The sequence below is a fragment of the Coffea arabica genome, chromosome 3e (genome assembly GCF_036785885.1).
Source record: "Coffea arabica cultivar ET-39 chromosome 3e, Coffea Arabica ET-39 HiFi, whole genome shotgun sequence".
NCBI classification, from domain to species: domain Eukaryota; kingdom Viridiplantae; phylum Streptophyta; class Magnoliopsida; order Gentianales; family Rubiaceae; genus Coffea; species Coffea arabica.
Window position 1 is genome coordinate 46,356,660 of NC_092315.1, and position 16,646 is coordinate 46,373,305.

The window sequence follows — 16,646 nt, forward strand, 5'->3', positions numbered from 1 at the left end:
CACAATATTATTTACAAACTGTCTAAAACAAAAGATAATTTTGAACTATGTATGCTTTTAATTGTCAGAAAAATGGAGGTGCATTGTTCGACCAACACATTAATTCATGCAAAAATCGTGCATTCTCATTTATAGTGTGAACTCCACAAAAAACAACAGAATTAATTAAACCCCCAATACTGGCGTTCGTACTCAGAGTTGACTGGTGTGAAGAATGTTCACACCTTCGTAGAAGATTATCAAATCAAAGGCAAAATGTCTGTAAGTATTTCATTTACTTATCAAATTAAATATTCAATTATATTTAATTGGACCCTTATGTCGTTCAATTTATGATATAGATTTCTATTTTTTTTTCAAGATCCAACCTTCATCGAAATGATCGTTTATAAATAATGGAGATATTTTTATCATATATTGAACTATTGTTACAAACTTTCATTTTTTTAAATATACTTTCATGTGCCCGTGATTATAATATTTTACTATTTTTAAATTCTTCCATAGATTGTAATTTTTTTTAATAATGTAGGCACCGTGCGTAGCACTGGTATTCACACTAGTTTTAGAGAAATTAAAAGATACATATATTCTTCAATTGGAAAGTGGACTATAATTTGGGACAGACGAAATAGAAAAACAGAACTATCAAAGTGGGACGGAGGGAGTAATATAATTAAATCAATTAATTTTTGTTCATACTTTCCTTAAATACCCATTTTTAATATTAGATCTAACATTCAAAAATAAGAGTCACATGTTACTCTATTGTTCTTGAAACTAAAAGTATTTTAAAAACAGAACTATCAAAGTGGGACGGAGGGAGTAATATAATTAAATCAATTAATTTTTGTTCATACTTTCCTTAAATACCCATTTTTAATATTAGATCTAACATTCAAAAATAAGAGTCACATGTTACTCTATTGTTCTTGAAACTAAAAGTATTTTAATTTTTTGATACAAGAGTCAATCTAATTAATATTACATGTTTGACAAAAATGAGCAGCAAAAAATAAATTTGCCAAACAATCAAACTTGTAAAAATTTGGAGCCAAACAATCCTTGATCTTCTAAACTACCTCGGTGAAAATGGGTAAATTTGCAGTCTACATGCCTGATTTGCTTTGGATTAAAAGTTCTAGAATAAGACAAATATTTAACTTGTCCCGTATCCTCAATCTAAAGTAAATATATATACAAAAATGACAAGAAGACTTTCGGGGTTATTTTATCTAGTCTAGTGAGCATTGATTCCTCTTTAGACACAATTCTGAACATATTTCACTTACCGACAACAGAATAAATACGAAGATTATTGATTTTTTTAAAAAAGATTCAAAAATATAATTATTCTAGCAATTATATATGTTGGTTTTTTACGGTTACAAGTGCTCTCCCTATTTTTGCGAAAGTTAAAAGATGAAATTTTGCCCAAGTTATTTTCTTAGTGTACGTGGGAGAGTTTGAATCCGAAACCTCTCATTTACAATTTTTTCCCCGAAATCACCCAATTCATTCTTGCCTCTGAGTTAATTTATTTTTAAATACAATGATTGTAAATTTGTTCCTACCACATTCAATGTTAATCTCTTGATTTTTTGTTGGCTAATTAACAAATTAAAATGCATATAAAAGGAAAAAAAGAAAATTCAATGGCATGCAATAATTTGAAGTTAGAAAATATCGAATTTAATATTATAGAGACGTCCAACTAAAGTATGTACAAATTCATCTACAGCCACAGACCAGTAAATATTGAACTTTGTCCTAATATTTGTTCAATTTTTTTGTTTTAGTGTAAATGGGAGGATTCGAATTCGAAATCTCACTTACACTTACATTGCCTCTCCCGAATTACCCAATGCATTCCTCCCCCAATGTTTGTCCAACTCGACCAGTCTTGGATGGAGTATTTGTAAAATGGATGATCTTCCTGTAACATACTTTCGATTTATCCTTGTCCAATTCAACGTTCTTGCTTGGGTGGCCAAATCCAACAGAATAGAGCCAAGAAGACACGTAGTTGATTAGGAGTGCCCCCTAGTATTCTTTAAGTTTAAACTACATATGGATTATAAATCTCAAAGGTCAATAATCGAAGGCAAGTACTAGAAGACGTCACATATGAATGGATTCCCACTAACTTTTTATTCCTATAAAAATGATCAAAAGGAAAGAAGAAAAGTAAGTAAAGTATGTAGGTTATATTGGAATCTTAGCTGCACGGCGCTGCTTGTTTGACAGGAAAGTGTAAGAAATTATGTCATGAAAAAATGAAATGAAGTGTGATAAAGGAAAAGAAAATTAACTTTGCTTGGTTAAAAGAAAATGATGCAAACAAATATAAATTCTTGTGTTTGTTTAGTTGGAAAGTTAGGAAAAAATTAGCTACTGTGTTCGTTAATAGAAAATATTCAATATTGTACTTCTTCATTTTTGGTATTTAATATATGTAAAAACATGTAATAATTATAGAATTTTGCATTGCATATTAGAAGAGTTGTTTACTTGAAAATTAATCGCATTCTTTAATAATAAGTCTATATATATGTGTGTGTGTGTGTAAGTTATTTCAAAAATATATGGACATAATAAAGGAGCGTAAAATGTAAAAGAAGAAAAATACTATTTTCATATAAATTCAATAAATTACTAAATCATTAATTGTTAAAATAAGAATAAAATGTCTAATTACAAGGCGGTTGTTTCAATTGTAAATTCTAAGATATTCTAATTTACGTAGAAGCTTAGAATAGAGGAAATAGTTTAGAAAGAATGAAGTTGTAAAAAAAATTAATTAATTGAAATTTTCTTGTGACTCACTTTCCTATCAATTACAACAGGAAAAATTTTACAGGAAAATGAGCGGTTACGGGGAAACTTATAGGAAAGTTCCTCAGTTTTCTGACAAACAAACGTTTGAAACTTATAGGAAAGTCCTTCAATATCCTTCCCTTTTCGTGACAAACGAACACTATCTAAAGGTCTAAATCAGGGATCTCAGCTTGTAATCAATGCTTTGGATCCTCAGTATGATACGTGCTAAAGTAAAATAATGAAAGTTATCTTGTTCCGCATGCTTAGTCAAAAGTCATGGCTTCTATTTCAAAACAGTAAAATCCAAAGTGGGTGGTTGAGTTGTAAACATCAGCTCACGAGGCTGATGGTTACACAAATATAAAAAATTATCCTAATAATTAGTCGTCAATTATTTCCTTCATTCTCGGCTGAATACACAAGGTATGCAACTATATACAACTCTGCAGTAGGTAAAAAGCCTTGTTCTAAAACGGCTTCTGCATCCTTAAAGAGCTCATTTATGAGAATTCTGATCTGCTAGCTTGTTCTTCTTTATGACCATCGTGAGATTGTGAAGTCAATCGATATCAACCATATCCACCTTGCATATGTGAATCTTCCCAGGGATTCTTTTCATAGGCCTTGCAATGTCAACGGTGTTGGCTTCCTAAATCTCTCAGTGGAGCCAAACAGTACCCCCAGCAACCACAAAGGCTACCTTCTTAAACACTTTTGACGCTACACTTCTTTCAGCGATTAAAGCTGGAGTATTTGTTGCACCGGCAGCAGGAAATAGAGCTCCTAACCTAAAACTTTGCTCTCTTGTAGCCCGTGGAACATTGCATCTGTTGCCGCTGCAGTTGATGAGCTGAGATACAAGAACCATCCGAATTTGGGAACTTGGATTGTCACGTAAGTGATACTGGATTATGTTGTTCGACGAATGAATTTACTGCGAGGTTGCGTATGTGTTAAATGGTTGCAGAAAGCCAGATGCTTTATTTGGCTTTTGATATTTAATTTGTCCAATATTTCTGATTATGTCTCATACTACCTTTGTAAGTTACCCTCTTAGTTTAGCTGGAACCTTGCTAAAACCTCCCTTTTGGTTCCTTTTTTTTTTTTTTTTTTTTTTCCTTTTTATGGTTTTATTGGGTGAAAGCCAGGGTGGAGAGTTGGAATGTAAGCTCATCTAGCTACCATTTATAGAGTGATTTTGCTTTTACTATTTAACCTTTCACCTTTCTTATTCATGTCCTTCATATTATGTACTGGGCAGTGGTACCATGATATCTATGTCTATGATGAATACATTTGGTTGGTTTGTGGTCTCATTTAGAGCTTGATAACATCGATGATCATCAGGGAAAATTTCTTTCTCAAACTCCCTCTCTGTCTTCTCTATTACTAGCGCCGAGGAAATACATAAACACAGGCATTAAGAGGCAGGAAAAAGAAGAGGGAAATCAGAGTGAAAAACGAGCAAGGGGAGGAGCTGCTGTCGCCGTTACTGGAAATTAACACCACCACCACTGTAAGATATCTTCTTCTTAGGACTATGTACATGAAATACATGATTATTCGTTAATTTCCCCCTTTTTTTGGCAACCTTAATTTTTCCCCTTATCTGTCTTGTTTTCAATTTTATCTTTTTTTTTTTTTTGGTCTTGTTGACTGGCTGGAGGTGAGATTGTCTGGTAATTTTGGCAAAATAAAAGAAGAAGAAAGCTATATGGTCAAATAGCATTGTGTCCGGAGGAGGAAGATGATAGATTTTCCGAAATTGCATCTCAGTCCCTCTAGTTTACTTTTTAAAATTGTGCCACTAACTTTCTGTCATTTTTAGTTCGACCCACAAATTTGATTAAAATGTTGCAGTTAGGTCTGAATGACTAACTTTGTCATTTGCTTTATCTCTCTTTGTACTTTTTTCCTTTTTACAAAAAAAAAAGGAGAAAGATGGGATTTACGAAATGGGGAATGGATATAAAAATTAGAACCCAGAACCTCTAGTCCTAAGTATCAATTTTAATCACTACACTAAGACCTCCTCAGAATTTCTCTTTGTACTTACGTGAGCCCAAAGGGAGTTAGGCCTATGTAATTCTATAACTAAACCAAGACCTCCTCAGAATTTCTCTTTGTACTTATGTGAGCCCAAACGGAGTTAGGCCTATGTAATTCTATAACTAAACCAAGACCTCCTCAGAATTTCTCTTTGTACTTATGTGAGCCCAAACGGAGTTAGGCCTATGTAATTCTATAATTTTTTTTTTCTTTCACTAATTGCTTTCTCAGTACTATGTGAGCCAGAAAAAGGACATAGGATCTTTTGTAATTTTTAAATTCATTTTTCTTATTTTTTTGGTGAAATATGATCATATGTGAGAGCGCATTATTCTATAACTTTTCCAATGAAAAGCTTGAGTTAACTATGTTTATTTATTTATTTTGGGTTACTTGTTTAGCTTGAATAGACTAACCATTGGCTCTAAAACTAAAATTGAAATTAGACTAGCATCTGGTTTATTTGGGTGTAAGAAGGTGCTTGAGTTACTCCCTCACAATTGAGCTTCCAAACTCTCTCTCTCTCTCTCTTGTAAGTGAGGTGTTTTGAATTCAGAACTTCCAACTAACATTATTTTCCACCTTACTATCCAACCTAACCCCTTCCTCCAGTCCCAAACTCATTTTATCTGGCATTCAAAATACCAAGAATTGTTTAGGCAAAGGGCCGGGTTTTTACTTTAATTTTTAAAATAAAACTACTTTTTCATTGATAATTTGAGTGATTTGATACACTTAAAACTCAATATCGAGTGGCAACTCCTCAATTTGACAAAACTTTTTTCCTAAACTTCTAATGGGCAAAAAAAGTCTCAAAAGTCCCATTGTACACTTGGTTTTGTTTTTACTTTTTCCCTTCATTTTACTCCATAAAAAACTCAAAAAATTCAAATTTCACTTTTCCTTTAAATTTTTATTTTTCAAATTACAAATGGGGTTCAGTATTTAATATTTCTTAGAAATACAAGCACTTAATCTGAAAGAAATAAAATAAAATGATAGAGGACCAACTTTTATGGCTACACACATAATTAGGTGTCATCAATTTTTTGTAACCACAGATTTTGAAGAAAAGAAAAACTAGTTTCACCCTCTTTTCTTAATTTTTCTTTAGAAATATTTACCTATGTCATTGTAAAGGCAATATGCTGACGCAGAACTAATTCATGACAAAAATACTTAATTTTCTTCATTTAATTAAGAGTAGGGAAACTTTTTGATATTGTATAACAAGGAAGATGGGAGGTTCCTATTATTTTGATATCAAGAGGAAAGTTTCCTAACTTTTGTAAAAATTATAAGGAAGGTTAGTGTAATGTATCTTATATAATATCCAGTATTGTATACTAAGGTATGAAATCGTTTTGAACTTATTCATATGTGCTAACTTAACAGATAAATTCTAGTAAATTAGTAATTGATTTCTAGTTTTCACTCCGCCTTAGAAGATGAGCATAAGATATTCACCTCTTAATCAATGCTTCATATCAAGATTAGGAATCAAAATAATAGTACAGTAAATGATGTAATTCTGCTTGTTGCACATGTTCCAAAAAAAAAAAAAAGGGCTTAGGCCTAGTTTGGGAATTTATGAGAGAAGATAAAATTTAGATTAAGAAAGAAAGAAGAGAAGAGAGGATAATACTATCTTTCTATGAAGTCATAGGAGGAGGAGGAGGAACAATGAAAGTCGTGATGTTGACAGGCGTTTAAACTCTATCTTACTCTAAAGTTTTCATTTCCACAATTCCATTTTTTAAACTCTTCATTGTCACCATCTTCATTTCCCTCTAATTTGGTAATTAAGTATGCTCTCTACGCCTTTCAATTTGGCAACTTCAATTTATTGAAATCTGTAAAAAAAAGTGAAGATATTGAAACAACAGATAAGGTTCAAAATTATAGTAATAAGAAAGAGGGAAAAAAGGGAATAAACACTAGGGATGTCAGAGTTTTGATGGTTGTGTGGTTGCTGACAGCGAGGGCCAGTGTTTAGCGGGTTTTGGGAAAGAGAGTTGATTATGAGGGGAGAGAGAAAAGAGGTAGGGAAGAGGGGAGAGTTGCACGATCTTGTTTGATAATTCAATTTAGTACTTAAATTTAATGGATTCAAATTTTAACATATTCAAATGAATTTGATAACCAAAAGTTAAACATCTAAATTAATCAAGTGACACTAAATTTTCTAAACAAAACTTATTTCGAAAAATGATTAATAAGAAATTCACTTATCAACACACTCAAATATATTAGATTTAATACTTAATAATTTAATAATTTTAAATTTCAAATTTCAGTTTTCAAACTTTAATTTTATCAAATGCACTCTTAGTCTCTAGTCTTCAATATCCATAATTTTATTTTATTTTCTGACTTTGAAATTCAAATGGGGTGGTTGAGTTCCAAACATCAATTCACATGGCGGATAGTTTGGTGTATATAAAAAAATCATCTTGATTAATTAGTCGTCAATTATTTATTTTATTTTGGCCAGAATACTAACAATATGCATGTGTCTAAAACTCTGAAGCAGGTAGAAAACGTTGTTGTAAGACGACTTTTTGCATCCTTAAATTTTGAAGATAATGGCTTCTGGTGGTGGTGGTGCGGCTTCTAGTTTGGATCGCCTTGATTCTGTTTTGGAAGGGTTACGGCGTCGATCGGTCACTGCAGAGCAGGTCTACAAGGACTGGAGGGTTCTGAGGATTCTTTGGGAGTCCTGTCATAAGGGGAGTGATGCAGGTGTCAAGATTGAAGCTGCAGCCGAGGAGATTGCCCATGACCTTAATCGTATTTCTGATGGAGAGGAGGAGGACAACGAGGGTCCAGAATCACAGTTCCTTCTCCAGTTAGCTCGTGATTGTGAAACAAAAACCAAGCGATTAATGGCTGAAATTGGAGAAGCTCTTGACTATCTGTACTCGTCGTGCTCAACAGGAGGGAGCACCATCAGCAGCTCACTCCAGTTACAGCTGATGTCTCCTGCAACTCTTGATGTTTCCTTTTGGCCAAGATTTGTCAGCCATGCACAATCAAACGTGCTCAGAATCAGTCAGATTGTGGTAGATCACTTGGGTCATGAACACTTTGGTATACGGGATCAAGTCTTTACCTTCTACAACAGTCTAAAGTCCATCAAGCGTTACTTTGGTCTATTACTAAGTGATCCCAAATTCCCATACCTGGGAGGATCAGGCGTTGGAGAAGGGGCAGGAGCAAAAACAGATGATGCAGTGCCTAGTATTGATGCCTCCCTCGGTCATGTGGTATCCTTGGTCCTTCGAATTGTAGATCGGTGTTCTGTCCACTGGTTGGATTGCAAAACAGGCCGGATCCAAGTGGAAAAAGGTGAGCTGAGTAAGTTCGTGGAGGATTTGCACCATGAGGTTCATCCAAGAAATCCCACTTTCATGAGTTTCCATCTCAATTTCCTTTTGACTCTTTGCTGTATTAGTAATAACAAGGATGAAGAGATGGATGTTGTTATGCAATTCTGCAACTATCTCTTCAATTCTGAACGTGGTGATTTTCGAAAAGAGGTGCCTTCCCTTTTAACTCTTTTTGTTGATGCTACTACTAAATTAAAGGACAAGGATGCAGTAAAAAGTTTCTTTCCAGAAATCAATGCAATGCTGGTTGAGATAGCGTCGCTCTTTGAAGTCAATTGTCGCAAGGGGCACAAACTGGATGACTCTCCTCAGTGTTCTGAGTTACTTACAAGAATTTGTCTTCTCAGAGCGGAGCTTTCCCTCATGGCACAAATTCATAATATGAGCGAAATTATCAGCAATTCATCGTCCTCCTCCAGTATGCTTTCAGATTGGAAAGATATCTCGAGAAATCTGAGCATATATTCCAAAAATTTACCCCTTGAGAAGATTGAGGGTGGGGAAAAGATGTTGGCGTTCACTGAATCGTTGTTTCAGGAAGTAGAATCTCTTCATCAGTCATTTAGGGACAAGAAAATCACTGGATGTATCATGAAGAACTCACTTCTCCTACTTTTTTTTAAGATTGTGATTTTCAAGGAAGAGTCGTTTCTAACGGATTTATTACTGTTGAAGAGTGGTAATGACGCAACTTCCATGGCTAGTGGGAAAGATCGAATTGCACTTCATCTTCAGAAGCTTGAGTACTTTCCACTAATTCTCTCAGATGAGCGAATGAAGAATACAGAGGACATCTTCAGAGCCTTCAAACCAATTGAAGTTTTTTTCAGGAGTCTGACAAGTCTCAATTATTCTTTTCTTATCGCACAAGATGAAATGATCCTTTCATTTTCCGAGCTTTTAGATAAGATGAACCAGTTGATGGAGGCAAAGCTCAAAAAGATAATTCCCCAATTTCCACTGTTTGCTTTCCCTACGACTTTCAGACTGAATTTCGTTGATTCTCTGTCAACAAACCTTGTGGAGCTGCTGAAATATGATCCTGTGTCAATTGCATTGGCAAAGCACCACATTGAAGAGATTCAACGACATCTCCAGTCATTGAGTTCTTTTCTTGTGGATGTTTCAAAGTTACAGATTGAAGAGGATCAGGAGCTGAAAGATATTGGTAAACAAATCATTCATTTGGCCTATAAAGCAGAGTATGTGATTGATTCAATTGAGGTTGATGCTCAATGGCAGGATTTCTTCTGGTTAAATGATGTACTGGAGGAGTTGAGACTTGTAAATGAGAAGGCCTGTGGAATTCAGTTGACCATCCGTGATGCTAAAGTCCTAGTTCCCGAAAATGTGACCAAGGATGTTTCACGCGGTACGTTTCCAAGGGATGGTACAATGGCAATCGATGAAATTGTGGTGGATCTATGGGACCAAGAAGAAATGATAACCGACATGCTTACTAGAGGATCCATGAGTCTAAATACTGTTTCTATTTTTGGAATGCCCGGTTTAGGCAAGACTCTATTGGCGAGGAAAGTATACAACAATAGAATTGTCATGCGCCACTTCCATATTCGTGCATGGTGCACTGTTTCCCAAGTATATGAGGAAAGGCAATTATTGCTTCAGATTTTAGCAGATATTAGCGAGCTTACTGACAGGATTTCTGAAATGAATGATGAAGATCTCGAGGACAAACTCTGGAAGATGTTGAAAAGAAGAAGGTATCTCATAGTTATGGATGACGTTTGGAGTGTTGGAGCTTATAATGACTTAAAACGTATTTTCCCGGATGACCACAATGGAAGTAGAATTCTGGTAACCACTCGTTCCCGTGGATTGGCCTTGGAAATCAATCCACATAGAGAACCTCATTCTCTTCGTGCGCTCTCTGAGGATGAAAGTTTCAGGTTATTAAAGATGAAGGTATTCAATGAGGAAGATTGCCCCAAAGAGTTAGTGGCAGTTGGAAAAGAAATTGCTCGGCAATGTCGAGGATTGCCTCTTGCAATTGTTGCTGTAGCTGGTATACTGAAGATGACAGAAAAGAGCCGAAATTCGTGGAAGAAAATAGCAAACAGCTTGAGCTCCCAGGTACTCAATGACCCAGAAGCTCAGGGCCAGTCAGTCCTAGAACTAAGCTACCAATACTTGCCGGAATATCTAAAACCATGCTTTCTCTACATGGGAGTTCTTGATAAAGACAAAGATATTCTTGTTAGCAAGTTGATTCAGCTGTGGCTTGCAGAAGGGTTAATACCAAAAACTCAGACAAAGAGCTTTGAAGATTTGGCAGAGGAGTTTTTGGTGGAGTTGATTGACAAAAGCTTGGTAATAGTCTCCAGAAGAAGATCCAACGGCAAAGTCAAAGCATGTCGTCTTCAGTCTCTTATGCTTGATTTCTGTAAGTCGAAAGCCAAAGATGCAAACTTCTTTCAGCTAGTAACCAGGTGTGATGACCCATATGCTTCTTTTCCCAGTTCAGATTATGGTTTTGAATTTGATTTTTACCATCATTTGCGTCCTGTTTCATTTGCATCCTATCGGTTGGCTGTATGTTTGAAGCAAAATCAGTTTCTTGAATCAAGACCATCTGGCCTGGGCACCCGTTCTTTGGTGTTTTTTGCCTCTACAGATTCAGAAACTAGATGGCCTTACGACATCTCGTTCATTTTGCACAACTTTAAATTACTTAGGGTGTTGGATTTCGAATGCATCGACGTGGCTTCTTTTCCTGTTGAAATTGGACTACTGATTCAATTGAGATATTTAGCAGTTGGGGGGTATGTGACTTCTATTCCACAATCATTAGGCAACCTCAGGAAACTGGAAACTCTTATTGTGAAAGGATTGCGTGGTAAGATCATCTTGCCAAATACGATTTGGTGCCTGACAAGTCTGAGGCATCTTCATGTGAAAATCCATGTTGCTTTCAACTTGGATGACGAAGAGTCTGAAAACTCCTCTGTTTTAGAAAATTTGGTCAGCTTTTCCCGCCTGTCCCTTCCCTGTGGTCAGGATGCAGAAAGGATACTGAAGAGGTTTCCAAATCTTCGCAAACTGAGTTGCATATTCTATGAGTCACAGGATTCTTCCACGACCTTCAATCAATTTCCAGCGTTGGATTTTCTAACTCATTTGGAGTCAGTCAAGATACTCTACTTTGGGACCCCTCTCAATGATGGCAAGTTCAACCTGCCATCGAATCTGAAGAAATTGACTCTCTCAGACTTTCGCTTGCCATGGAGCCATATGTCTGCAATTGGGAGGCTTCCAAACCTAGAAGTTCTCAAGTTACAATCTGGTGCCTTTGAAGGGCAAATATGGGAGATGAAGGAAGGAGAGTTCCAGAGACTCAGATTCTTGAGCTTAGACACTCTGGACATTGTCCAATGGAATGCCTCTCGTGACCACCTCCCTACACTTGAAAGACTTGTCTTACAAAATTGCATTGACCTTGAGGAAATTCCGATGTATCTTGTGGATATACCTACACTGCAAATGATTGAAGTGAATTGCTGTGCACAATCTGTAGAAGAGTCGGCCATTAGGATTAGGGAGGAATGCATGGACATGGGTATTGATGACATCAAAGTCTTTATCAGGAGTTCAGATTTGACAACATGATGAGCATGATTTGGATTACTCTGCTTTATGCTTCCCATGATCGCTCGTAAGTCTATTTTATGAATTTTCAGCAACCTATCCATTTTCTCTATTCGTTTGTGACATGAATTCCTTTTGTTTCTGTTATTCCTTTCATTTTTGTTTTCAAATCGATGAATGTTGTACTCTAGGCTATTTCAGGAGGGGAGAGGGCCAAGTGGGTGTTGGGGGGTTGTGGGGGGGGGGGGGGGGGGGGGGGGCAGAAGAGGCCCAAGTGGAACCCTTGACCCCAACTTAAATCATTGGTGATAGCCAACAACCCAAAGGGCCATTGGTTGATTTGATGCCAATTTCATGACTATTTGCTTTTTAACTTCTTATCTAAAATTTTGACCAAGCAAATCATGTTTGATTTTTGTTCTTCTGAGACCATTTTTCTTGCCTTTTTCCAGGTCTATAACTACAAGGCTCAGTTGAAACTTTGGAGGCTTTGTTTGCCACAAAGCAAGAGGTTTTGGCCAAGCTTTGCCTTGCATTGGAGCTTTCCAATTTTCTTGTTCTGTATTGTGCTTTTGAACTTTGGAACAAATGTAGCAATGTAACTCATTTTGATTGCCTTTGGCACTTGAATGTGTCATCCTACCCAATATATTTTAGCAAAACTCGAAGTGTTAAGTGGCTAATTGTGCATATAATTGGTACATATTATCCCCTTTGTTTTGCTAAAATATGGCGTTAATCGATATATTTCACTCATATTTGAATTTCGGTACTGTTTGTAGGAGTTGTTAGTGAGAATGGAGTAAAAGACGCGTTAAAAGTTGACTTTGCAGAAGACGTCTTGTAAAGCGTGCCCACGCTTTGTCAAACTTGGTGCTTCTAAAGGTCCATGTCCAAAAGAACTTTCGTTATAAAGCGTGCCCACGCCTTATTTGATAAAGTAGTCAAAAGTTCGCAAGACACAAGATAAATCTGTCAACTGGTCAAGGAGCCGGTTGCATCCCATGGGCTGACACATTAGCCACGGATTGGAGACCTTGAGGGGCCATGATTCGATGTAATTATTTTGGGAAACCAATTAAAAGGTTCTAGTTGGTTAGTTTAGGGGAACTAGGAGTCTTAGAAGGAAAGAGGAGCCCATCCCCTATTCATAGGGGAGAAAACAGACGTGGGCAGGGGGGCTTCCACTGGCTCTTATTCTTTTCCTTTTTTTCTCTACAATAAACCCTAATATTCCTTATGGCCGCGAATCTATCATGAGGAGTGGCTAATCTCTTTTCTAGTTGAAGGATAATTGAAGCTTTGGTTCGACAATTCAGTGAGATCTAATTTGATTTATTTGCTTCATCTATTTCTGAGTATTTATATATTCTCTGTCATCCATGTTTATGATTATTTTCTACAGTTAAATACCTGAACAATATTTAATTGTTGAAATAGTCTATTGCCATCTAAAATATCAAATCCGTAATTGTTTGATGGTTTTAGTATCTGTGGCGCGTGATGTAATTTGATTGTAAAAGAGACTTTCGAATCTATGTCACGGGAATATATAATCTAACTTAAATGAACCGAGCTTGTGTGTTTGTTGGTTAGAATTGGTAGCTTCTCTAATTATTAATGCTGTCAATAGGTTAAATCCTAAGAGCTTGTTTAGGGTTGCTTAATTGGCAAGAGAAATAGCCACAGAGCGTGTTGTGGTTATCGAAACAGTAAGACGAGGCAGGTTGTCAGAGCGTGTTGACGACCATAACCAGTTTATTCATGAATAAGTGATTTCACCTTTGCATCGATGATCAGTTAAATGAACCAAAGTGGAAATTAGACCTTCGACTAGAGTATTGTCTTTCATTGGTTTAGTTTTATTTAATTTTGTGATATTGTCTTTATTTTTATTCACGTGAGCTATTTAGCTAATTTCTCCTAATCCCCTATTTTTCACAAAGAAATAAATCACCCAATCCCTGTGGATACGACCCTACTCACCGCTACACTCAAATCCATATTATTAGAGTAGGAACTTTTATTTTTGCTGGTTTGACAAGCCAACAAATTTTGGCGCCGTTGCAGGGGACTGGTGCCTTATTGATTTATTTTCTTTGATTTTTATTTTTATTTTATTTATTATGTTGCTAGTTTATGCCTCGATCTTCGCGTACAGGTGAATTGCAATACGATCCTGAGATAGAGAAGACAGCACGTCTATTGACAAAGCAAACTAAGCAACGAGCAAGGTCGTCTAACTTGGTTGAACCTTCTAGTGAAATTGAAGAGGAGATTGAAACCATGGCCGAAGAAAGGACCTTGAGAGAGCTAGCTACACCAGATTTAAATCAGCAACCCCTTTGCATAACATATCCTGTTTTAGAAGTACCATTTGAATTGAAATCTGGATTGATTCACTTACTCCCTTCTTTTCGTGGACTTGCAGGTGAAGATCCTCACAAGCACCTCAAGGAATTTCATGTGGTATGCTCGACCATGAAGCCCCAAGGGGTCATGGAGGAACAAATAAAATTAAGAGCCTTTCCATTTTCTTTAGCCGATAAAGCTAAGGATTGGCTCTATTATTTGCCCTCTAGATCAATTACCATGTGGACTGATATGAAGCAGCAATTTCTTGAGAAATTTTTTCGTGCTTCCCGAGCTGCAAGCATTAGGAAAGATATCTGTGGGATTAGACAATTTAATGGAGAAACATTGCACGAGTATTGGGAAAGATTCAAATAGCTATGTGCAAGTTGTTCTCACCATCAAATCCCTGATCAACTTCTTATTCAATATTTTTACGAGGGATTATCAGTAACAGATAGGAAAATCATTGATGCAGCCAGTGGAGGAGCATTGGTGAATAAAACGCCAATGGAAGCCAAAAGGTTAATATCAAGTATGGCAGCCAATGGTCAACAATTCGGTGAGAGACCGGATTATGCTCCTAGAAAAGTCAATGAGGTGAGTATTTCCTCTATTGAACAACGATTGGATTCTCTAACCTCTTTGGTGGAAAAGTTGGTTGTAAGACAGGTTCAGCAAGCCAAAACATGTGGAATTTGCTATGCTTCTAGCCATCAGACTGATACATGTCCCACACTACAAGATGATCCAAATGAATATGTGAATGCAATTGGCGGATTTCCTGGCCCACCTCAAAGGCGATATGATCCTTATTCAAACACCTACAATCCAGGGTGGAAGGATCATCCAAATTTCAGTTATGCCTCAAAGCCACCGGGATTTCACCAACAGCAACCGGTTTCAAAACCAGGTATATCACTTGAAGAAATTGTTAAATCGTTAGCCACTAATGCACAGCAATTTCAACAGGAGAAGAGAGCTAGTATTCAAAATCTGGAGAATCAAGTGAGCCAACTAGCGTCTGCATTTAATCGATGGGAGTCTCAAGGTTCAGGAAAGTTGCCTTCACAGACTATTATCAACCCCAAGCAAAATGTGAGTGCAATTACATTGAGGAATGGCAAAGAGTTGCCACAACCCAGTCAGAGAATTTCTGAGCAGGCCATTGAGAAGGCTATTGAGAAAGAAGAAGTGGCACCCAAACCTAAAGATGTGCCGCAGCAAAAATTTAGAGATGAATCGTCAGTAGTGGTGACACCTTCTCCTCCATTTCCCAGTCGATTTACAAAATCTAAGAAGGGGCAGCAAGAGCAAGAAGTTTTTGACATTTTTCGCAAAGTTGAGGTAAACATTCCCCTTCTCGATGCCATTAAGCAAATTCCTCAATATGCAAAATTTCTTAGAGAATTGTGCACCACTAAGAAAAAGTTAAAAGGCTGTGAAAAGATTTATATGGGAGAAAGTGTTTCAGCGGTCCTACAACAGAAATTGCCTTCTAAGCATAAGGATCCAGGTATGTTTACTGTTCCTTGCAAAATAGGGAATGCTAAGGTCGAAAAAGCATTGATAGATTTAGGAGCTGCAGTAAATATCATGCCTCGTTCCATTTATAATTCTCTGAATCTTGGACCCTTAAAAGCAACAAGTGTCATTATGCAACTTGCTGATAGGTCTAATGCATATCCTGATGGGGTGTTAGAGGATATTCTAGTTCAAGTTGATAAATTGGTTTTTCCTGCAGATTTCTATGTGTTAGAAATGGATGATGATTTCTCTGTTTCACCTCCAATTTTGTTAGGCAGGCCATTTTTAATGACATCTAAAACAAAAATTGATGTTTATTCGGGGACCTTGACAATGGAATTTGATGGTGAAATAATAAAATTCAATATCTGTGATGCCATGAAATATTCTAGTGAGGCATATTCTGTTTTTGTTATAGATGAAATTGACCCTTTCATGCAGCAAAAGTTTGAATTAGATGGTAGAGATGCTTTGAAGGATGTAATCAATTGCAATTTGGATTCGCAAGAAATGTCAAGAGTTGGAAAAAAGTTTGAGTTACACCCTGACTGAACACTGGTATTGTCTAGCCAAAGACGTTAAAGAAAGGCGCTGCTTGGGAGGCAACCCAAGCGTTTCAATTTCTAGTCATTTTTTTTCTCTCATTTTTTTTTATTTCATGATCTTAGGTGCAAGTTCAGTTTGTTTCATTTCTTATCGATAAAAGGCTTTTTGTTGCAGGCTGTGGACGTGCTCATGAAGTTTTCGCTTTGATTGGATGAGAATTCCTTGGTCAGAAGACTTTCTGTTATAAGACGTGCCCACGCTCTATGTTCAGAGGGCATTGTTCGTTTTAGGTCGGATTGGACTGTCAACTATTTGTTACAAGACGTGCCCATGCTCTATGTCCAGAAAGAGTTGTTT

At 36.5% G+C, this 16,646-nt stretch overlaps 2 protein-coding genes across 5 annotated transcripts; both read left to right on the forward strand.

The window, feature by feature from the left end:
* The first annotated feature begins 3,217 nt into the window (after nt 1–3,217).
* On the forward strand, nt 3,218–12,632 carry LOC113736950 (putative late blight resistance protein homolog R1A-4). Of its 4 annotated transcripts, none has more exons than XM_072083560.1 (4): nt 3,218–3,714; nt 4,168–4,336; nt 7,400–11,931; nt 12,317–12,632. In XM_072083560.1, exon 3 carries the CDS (start codon nt 7,455–7,457, stop codon nt 11,883–11,885), a length of 4,431 nt encoding a protein of 1,476 aa, XP_071939661.1. In that variant the 5' UTR covers nt 3,218–3,714; nt 4,168–4,336; nt 7,400–7,454; the 3' UTR covers nt 11,886–11,931; nt 12,317–12,632. The 4 variants fall into 4 exon arrangements, with proteins under 4 accessions (XP_071939661.1, XP_071939662.1, XP_071939659.1 ...); XM_072083561.1 differs by having other exon boundaries at nt 7,403–11,931; XM_072083558.1 differs by having other exon boundaries at nt 4,214–4,336.
* A 2,094-nt stretch (nt 12,633–14,726) lies between these two features.
* On the forward strand, nt 14,727–16,295 carry LOC113737721 (uncharacterized). Its single transcript, XM_027264903.1, has one exon. The coding sequence runs from the start codon at nt 14,727–14,729 to the stop codon at nt 16,293–16,295; it is 1,569 nt and encodes a 522-aa protein (XP_027120704.1).
* Nucleotides 16,296–16,646: the final 351 nt, after the last annotated feature.

Excerpts from the sequence above, each read along its gene's own strand:
- LOC113736950 (XM_072083560.1), top strand. The coding sequence starts at position 7,455 with ATGGCTTCTGGTGGTGGTGGTGCGGCTTCTAGTTTGGATCGCCTTGAT.
- LOC113737721 (XM_027264903.1), top strand. The coding sequence starts at position 14,727 with ATGGAAGCCAAAAGGTTAATATCAAGTATGGCAGCCAATGGTCAACAA.